At 40.5% G+C, this 8984-nt stretch overlaps 1 protein-coding gene across 3 annotated transcripts in view; it reads left to right on the forward strand.

The window, feature by feature from the left end:
* Positions 1-4077, forward strand: part of STK39 (serine/threonine kinase 39) — a 307047-nt gene extending 302970 nt beyond the window's left edge. For 2 of the 3 annotated variants that reach the window (XM_061135653.1, XM_061135655.1), the window contains exons 18-19: positions 2544-2602; positions 2797-4077. In XM_061135653.1, the coding sequence (XP_060991636.1) occupies positions 2544-2602; positions 2797-2899 (162 nt within the window). In that variant the 3' untranslated portion in view covers positions 2900-4077. Of the gene's footprint in view, positions 1-2543 lie in introns of all 3 variants that reach the window. The other variant, XM_061135654.1, reaches the window with a different exon arrangement.
* The last annotated feature ends 4907 nt before the right edge of the window (positions 4078-8984 follow it).

Genomic DNA, 8984 nt, shown 5'->3' on the forward strand with positions numbered 1-8984 from the left:
TTCTGACTGGTATGAGGTGGGACAGCATTGTAGATTTGTATTTCTTTACTAATTAGTGATGTTGAGCATCTATCTCTTCATGGGTTATTGGCCATTTGTATTTCTTTGGAGAAATGTCTATTTAGGTCCTCTGCCCATTTTTGGATTGGGTGGTTTGTTTCTTGGTTATTGAGTTGTAAGAGTTCTTTGTATACTAGAAACCCTTGTTTCTAGTGTAAACCCTTGTCGGTAGCATCGTTTACAAATATTTTACCGTTCTGTAGGTTGTGTTTTCATTTTGTTTATGATTTTCTTTACTGTGCAGAAGCTTCTAAGTTTCAGTCACATTTGTTTATATAAATATTCAATATTTCTAAGTACAATAAATATAATCCACGTGGACATAATCATTTGGAGTTCTTGATCAAGTTTGAGAACTGCTGCCTTAAGGGTTTCTGGTCTCTTTTGTGTAGATTTCAGTATCATTTGCTTATTGTCCTCATGATCATTTTGCAGGCTACAAAGAGGTAAGGATTTAAGAGGATTTAAGGCCTCTGATTTAAGAGGCTTAAATCAGAGCTAGCAACATGGAGGAGGGAGGGCTGAGTGTCCTGAAGCAAAGCCAATGTCCTGGCCTGTGCCTCTTTGCCAGGAGACAGAACCTAGAATGGGCCATGGCCTCCCTATATCCACATAATCACTGCTCTGATGACACAGATTCTCACTTTCATTACTCTTCACCACAAGGACTTAGTTTTTATTTCTAGCTGTTTTTGGCTCCTGCTAGTCACACTGCCAGATTTCTGATACAGCTTTCAAATGCATGGATATGCTTCACACTTGATCAAAGCAATAGTTTGACCTCAGATGTTTGGCAGTTTTCTACACAGATCATCTCTGGCCCCCATCAGTGAGTTGAGGAAGTGATGTTAGCAATAGTTACAAGGAGAGAAGAAGGGAAGGTTTAGGAAGATACATCAAGAAACAGTGGTAGTAGGAGAAGACTGGTCAGGTGGCGGGGGAGGGCGGTGTAGAGATCACCGTGTTGGTGTGATAAATACCCACCAGACATCTCAGCTGCAAAGTTGTTTCTGCCTGTGCTGCTTTGTTAACAGTGACAAGGAGAGCTTCTGATCTTTCTGCCCCTGGCAATGCAAACACTGAAAATTGTACTTTACCAAATATCTGTCAATTGAAACTAGAGCCATCGGCAGGCACAAAGTAAATTATTTAAATGTTAGCTAATATTCCTACTCTTTAGGCTATGGATTTTCTTATTAAGCATGACTGCTCACACTGAATGTTAAGGATAATTATTTTAAATATTCAAGTTATATGTTCTAATTAGCTGCCTATTTTAAAGGAAAATGCTGGGGTTGGCAAAGGGCTGAGTTTCTGTATAGTTTTTTGGAACAGTGCTAAGCAGTGTCACTCTGAGGATTGGAAAGGGCTTTTGACCCTGGGAAACTAGTTGTTTTCACAATTATTTAGCAGGCATTCGGCCAAGAAAAGGTTAATATGTCCCTTTGGTAATTAATTGCCCATTCCCAGGCATTCAGACTTTTCTCACCCCACTTTGAGGTACTTACGTAACGTCTGGTTCTGATTTGTGTTCTGTAGAGGCAATTTAGAATGGTGGTCTGAGCACTCTGTGTGTGTTTATAGGTTAGCTCCTCAGTCGCATCCGACTCTTTGCAACCCCATGGATTGTAGCCCGCCAGGCTCCTCTGTTCATTAAATTCTCCAGGCAAGAATACTGGGAGTGGGTAGCCATTTCCTTCTCCAGGAGATCTTCCCAAACAGGGATGGAACCTGCGTCTCCTGCATTGCATGCAGATTCTTTACTACTGAGCCACTGTATAGGAAAGGGAGGTCAAGAGAAGAATAAGTTGTGAATTAGGGCCAGTGAGAATTTTGATGGGCAAGGGCTTATTTAGAGTTTCTTTGGATTTTGACATGATAATGTACTTTGCATTCTGTAGTCTGGGCCAATTTTAAGGCAATAAATATGTCCTAAATTTTTACAAATTCTGTTATAGAAAAAACGTACGGTACCTTTCCCTGTAAAAATTACCCCTATTTAAACAACAGCTGTCTATCCTGAGCCATTCCACTACTTGGTGACCTTTCTTGTCCTGACCAGTTTGACAGAGATGATGATTTTGGTAAAAACCAACTTACCCTTGAGTGTGGCCTATTAGATCTCTTCTGCTCATTTTCACAATAGTCTTTTAAAAGTAAGGCATATTTAAAACTACATTTTACATGGTAGTTGTTGAGAATGTGTATGTGCCTTCCCAGCAGCCCTGTGGCTGGCTCACTGGCGGTTCCATTTCATGGGCCACAAATCCTTTCGCCTCTGTCCTCAATGGGCTTGATGACCAGATTTCTCAGAGCAGTTGACACCCAGGAGTCACTGAAGAAAGGGATTCTTAGCATGTCTGCTGGCGGAGATGGGACCCCTGGCCCCACAGACTGCAGACGGACCCGCCTTCCCATGAACAACTCTGTAAAAGGCCGCTAACAACCAGCAAGCACTGAGGCTTTCTTTTTACCTTTTTCAGGCTTCTGGCTGTGATGGGTCGGAGATTCCCGACGAAGTGAAGCTGATCGGGTTTGCTCAGTTGAGTGTCAGCTGATATCTGTCCCTTGATCTGTCATGCCTCCCCTCGCCACACCCTCCCTCCAGCCTTTCCTGCCACTTCCTCCCACCCCCTAGCAAAGTCAGAGGATTGTGAAGAGGCCGGCTTCAACGTATCGGGATAAAAGAGAAATTTTTTTAAACTTAACAACACTGAGTTCTGCTTTATTCTCTAGCAACCCACAGTACGAGAACAAGCAAATGGCACAGCTGCACGACTGTTGCTCAGTTTTTCAAAAGCTATCTAATATCTTCAGCAACCAGTCTGGATCTCCCTAAAGTGAAAAGAATCTGAAACACTCAGGTGGTCCTATTTATTGGCAACAAAAGGAATCTTTTCTATCAGAAGCCTATTTCTTCTCTCATTGTTGTCCTTTCTGTTATAACACTTTAATTGTACATCTGACAAGACTGCCTCTTATGTTGTACTTAGAAATTAATATACTTATAAAATTAAGATTTATTAGCCAAACTTGAATTCTAGTTTTAAAACTGACTGTGAATTTTATTTTTCATATATTTATGCATTACACACCTTAGCTATAAGGAAGAAAAAAAAACATTTTTGATTATATATGCTTCCTGCAGTTACTCTTGTTATTTAAACAAAAAATTTCAGGTCTATCTTTCGAGTATTTATAACTTGTGATTTTTGAAATGACTGAATTAGGAACTAGGTTGCTTACTCTTTTGGTTTGCCTGAAAACCAGTTCACAATCTGATTGTCTCCTGGGAGAGGGAGGTGCCTTGTGGAAAAAAAAAAAAATTCATATTAAGAATGTGCCTGAGGCTGCTTTACTCTGGAATAGTCTCAGATCTAACATTTCCTCTACATAAAGTGGCATATGTAAGTTTTGCTTCACTGGAACGTTTAGGATGCTCTATAAAATGGCGCCATTCTGTTAGATTGCTAATTATGTACCCACCTCTGATTTGATGTCTCCTGAAATGATAGGATCTGTCGCTCCAAAGGTGATAAACTTGAAAATACCAGAATCCGTGTTTTACTTGAAATTCTGCAGAATACCCAGATGGAGTGAAAAATAATAGAAAGGGTTTTGTGCAATGACTAAAAGGTAAAACGCTGTTAAGTTTCAAGAAGAAATACTTTCAACCCAAATCACCCTCTGCTTGACTATATATTATGAAATAGTGAACCATCAGATTTTCAAAACTGGAGTCTAAACTTTCAGGGTGGCGGCTCCCAGATGGTACCATTCGCTCTTTCCTAGCTAACCCTAGATATGGCAGCTCTTTAATGTACTTTAAAAAGCAAATATATATTACTAAGGGAAAAAAAAGTTATTTATAATTGCCTTGTCATAATTGTTAAGGTGTTCTAGAGCCATTTGCATACAACTTAATGTAATTTCATTCCATTCTATTGTTTACACAATAATTACTCAAAGATGACTGCAGAGGTAAAAGGAAAATAAAAGTGTGTTATTGCACAAAGAGATGGTGTCACATTGTTTCATTCCTCCTCTAGGTAGTATTGCACTGCTACAGTGATATTTAGCACTTTCATAAAATGCCTAGTGAGAATTATCTGGTGAAAAGTGTCCTGGAGGAAGACTAAAGCATCCATCTAGTCACAGAGAAATCAGGTTTGACAATTAGCTTGACAAAAAGAAAGACATTCACTCTCAATGTAGATAGTCTATCTTTAAGTCAAAAACAACAGGGCTGCAGCAGACAAGTGGGAAGAATTCCTTCCAACCACTAAGGCGAGAATGGTTAGAGGACTTGGCCAGGGCCTTTTCACAGCTTCTTGGCCTCCTGACATCTGCTGCACAACTCGTGGCCGAAACAGTGTAAGAAAAAACCCACACATTCTGTTCAGAGTAAAACATACATGAGGAGCTCTAGAACTCTATTTTGCAATACAGTAATGAATAAATGTGATATTTTTTATGCTCATATTCTCATATGTTTTCTAATGGTATTTGAAGGAGCTTACATAAACCAGATACCAAGATAAATATTTTTTTCAAGTACATAAATTAAGATGAAGGGTCAGTAAGAACTAGCTACTAAAATGATTGCAAGTGCAAACTTAGGACCCAGAAGTTCATGGCGAGGTCCTAGTCAGTCAGCACACAGACTGGGATTAGAGCTTCTCCCAACCCACCAACGGTGAAGAGTAACATCATTTCTCCAAGTAAGGATGGACACTGATTTTTCCTAGTACTAAAGCCTGGAATGAAATTTCTCTAGGAAGTTCGAGTCATGAATTTAGAAACTTAAAGACTCTCACAGCATTGACACATATATTCCAAGTTTTGAACACTTACCCTTTCCAGTGCTTTCTCTGGGGGCCCAGATGCAGGGTATGTGATAGGAAGTGCTGGTCTGCTAGGAGTTGAGATCATGATCCAAGCAGTTGCTCTCACGTGTGGTCTAGAAAGATATAGCAGTTAAAGTTGAGTGGGATGAGTGGGGTACATTTCCTTTAGGCAGTCCTGTGTGACTGGTTCTCCTAATCAAGCTTTTGATTAAACATGACACATTGTGATTCTGCTCACTGGCAAAAACCTAAACTTCGCTCAACACAGATACTTGGCATTATTTATCTGGACAGCTCACATGCTCTGGCGAACAGGAGGGTTTACACTTCTTCATAAAATCAAGGGACTCACATCTCATACAAACACAAAATCTGCCTGGCCCCGACTGTGGTCAACTTGCAAAGATCTAAAATGGAAGGACATTATCATCTCATTTTAATGTCCATATATTGTTCTTATATGAATAACATGGTTTTCTGTATATAGGACAACTTTTAGAGACACTTCTAGACTGTGTGTGAAAACAATTTTTTTTCCAAAAAATTATTCTTAGAAAGTTACCCATTTCCCTATGTGTTACGTATCTTATATGCTGGTAAATATGGTAGCTCTTCATGCCTCTTCATGTTGGAGTAGGGTGAAGTAGTAGTCTTTTGGGAAAGAGTCAAGAATTCTCTCAAAAAACAAGTCTAATCCCATATAAAATCCTAGCATAGGAATTTTTTTTTTCAGTCAGAATTTTCACTCACTCATCTCAACAATGCACCTGTGATCTGTTTCATGTTAAGCAACATACTTTCCTGGTTAACCTTCCAAAGTTAAGTTGGTAAGCAGAATCTACAATTAAGTAATTACATTACAGAGATGGTAAATATAAGCAAACTAACACTGGATGGAGGACTTCTTCCAGAAATTAGGATTCATATTTGACAGTAAATGATCTTAGGTCTTTTTTTGTCTTAGTATATTGGATATACTAAGGTATATTGGAGATATATATATATATATATACACACACACAATATACTGAGGTATATTGGATAAGAGAAGCTATTGCTTAGTGAGGCCCATTGAATTTGTGAGAGTAAAATCATATGATCAGCTTAAATTTATCCATACCTATAGCAGAAGTATAGAGAGCATACTTCTGGCTTATCCAAAAGTGGCTTTATCCAATTATGATACAATTAAAGGAACTCAAACATACCCTCAATTTTCTGTTGCACACATTTGTCTAATCTACCCATTTCATACTCTGACCAGTATATTAAAGGGCAGGTTGGGTGTTAAGTGGTGTGCCAAGGTGGGTGGTGCTAAAACATACCCTTAGGGCCAGAATGTCCCAACCTAGAAAAGAGGTCTACCACTAGGCAGAATTGCCATAAACAAATGGTTTTCAAGTGACAATTTCCATTGCATATTGGCATGAACTAAAATTTTAATTAATGAGGTTTGATCATAAGAGTATTCCCTTTAAGTGGATAAAATACTTCCTGGAGTTAGGTATTTAGAATGTGTACTACCAAGAATGAGTAAAGTGTTTAATGCATATAAAGAGTGAAGACTGTAAAGGCTTAATGCTTTTTTGACACAGAGAAAAAGCATGGTCCAATAACAGTGATGCCTCTTTACCTGTCTTCTTACACCTTACTCAACAAACCTAACCATGGCTAGTTTGGGCACCTAAGAACAGAAGAAAAATTTGCACAATTAGCTTATCAGGTAGTGTGCATCTATGCCAAGCCAGTGGATGCTTGAAGAAAGGTACATAAAACTTCCCTTACATGAATTACAGCCTACAAAAGGAGTATCATTAGCTGAAGGGGTTTATTGAACCTGTATAATTTAGCTCATAACTCAAAGGGCAAGGAATATTATTAAAAATTACAATCTTATGCTATTATTTGAATTTGTTACAGAATGAAGAAAGGTCAGTAATAGAATAACGATTCCTGTAGTGTATTTATCGCTTATGTAGAATACTGGCTTGAGAAACCAAGATTTGTAATTTATCACAGAAGAAACCAGCATATTGTTCAGTAAACCAATGAATCCATAAGAGGAGGAGATCAAGATAGTGGAGGAGGAGATCAAGATGGTGGAGGAGGAGGACATGGAGCTCACCTCCTCCCATGAAGACATCAAAAATGTGGAGCAATTCTCACTGGAAACAAACTGGAATCTGGCAGAATGAGTATTAAACATCCAAAAGGCCGTAAGAAAGATCCATACAGAGTCGGGATCAGGAAGGGAGGAGAAGCAATCAGGTCAGGACCTGTGCCCCTGGAGGGGAACACAGAAGAGGAGGGGGATTACACCCTTCCTGGGGAGTGAGGAGTCTGAACCATGGATCAGGCACCCCATCTCTGGGGCCCAGCACTGGAAGGAAAAGTCTCTTAGCGGGTTTGAAAGTCGATGAGACTGACAGTGGGGCTGTCGGAAACCTAGACCACTCTTAATAAATGCACACACACTCTTAACTCCCTCAACGAGGCAGCGGAAGCAGACTGAAAGGACCCGAGACTGCCCGGTTTTCTGTAACTGGCCCGGTGCAGGCCCAGGCCAAGCTGGGCACCCACCATGCTCTTGCTCTTCAAAGCAGCTTCATACTAAGGCAAAGGCCACGGCAGCCGAGGTGAGTGCCCAGCTGTCAGGAACAGAGTGGGCTCAGACCTGGCAAGTGCTCGGGCCAGAGGCGGGATCACTCCAGCACACGCTGTGGCCCCTCTTGCTCCGCAGCACAGCTTCCCACGAGAGCAAAGGCTGCTGCTGCTGGAGACTGCTTTGCCATGGAGGATGGCGCCAGCCTGGACCCAGCACTGTACCCGAACAGGGAGAGCGTGGCCATTACCGGCACCTGCTGCAGCAGTGCTCCCTTACGGGGCAAAGGTGCCAGTGCTGGGAGCGCGGGAGCACACACTGAGGGAACAGAACCAGCTCTGACTTGACCCTCGGGGCTTCTGCTGTAGCAACTTTGGACGCACTCCCATCCCTTGACCCTTGACAGGATACTGTTGGCTATTGAGCAGAGAAGTCCCCCCTCACACCTGGCTCTAGCTCTAACCCTCCCCCATCTCTGCCATCTCCAGCTCCACCTCCTAGCAAGAGTGATAGCTGCCAGCCCACCCAGAGGAGAAATGTGCCTTGAGCTCACTTCAGACACAGCTCACCCACCAAAGCCACCAGGCACATGCAGACTGCACAAGGATGCTCCCAGACAAGGACACCCCATTCAGGACCAGGATAGGTAGCTTTTATCTAATTTCATAGAGACAAAGATAAGCAAAATGAGAAGACAGAGAAATTTGTTTCAAATAAAAGAACAAGGGGAAAAAAACCCTGAAAAAAACGAATGAAATGGATACACAATTTACCAGTTCAGAGAATTAGTGATAATGTTAACTGAATTAGGGAAAATAACAGATGAACATAGTGTGAACTCTTAACAAGGGACTAGAAAGTAAAAAAGAACCAATCAGAACTAAAGAATATGATAAATGAAAACACACTACAAGGAATTAACAGCAAACCTACTGATACAGAACACCTGATCTGGAAAAGAGAATAATGGAAATCACTCAATTAGGATAACAAAAAGAAAACAAATCCATGGCTGATTCATATCAATGTATGACAAAACCCACTGGAAAAAAAAAAATAATAAAAAAATAAATAAAAAAAATAAATAAATAAATAAAACCGTTTAAGAAATATTTGGGACAACATCATGTGTATCAACATTTGCATTATAAGGATTCCAGAAGGAGAATGGGGAGCAAAAGGGGTTGAAAATGTATTTAGTGAAATTATGGTTGAAAAGTTCCTGAATCTGAAGAAGGAAACACATCCAGGTACAGGAAGAACAGAGTCCCAAACAACTGCAAAAGATTCACACCTTGGCATCAAAATTAAAATGGCAAAAGTTAATGAGAGAAATATAAAGACAGCAAGAGAAAAGCAAGGAGTTACATACAAGGCAACCCTCATAAGGCTATGAGAGACTTTTCTGCAGAAACACTGCAGGCCAGAAGGGAATGGCATGACATGTTTAGAGTGGAAAAGGATAATCTCAGCAA

This window comes from Dama dama, chromosome 33, assembly GCF_033118175.1.
Source record: "Dama dama isolate Ldn47 chromosome 33, ASM3311817v1, whole genome shotgun sequence".
Taxonomy (NCBI): domain Eukaryota; kingdom Metazoa; phylum Chordata; class Mammalia; order Artiodactyla; family Cervidae; genus Dama; species Dama dama.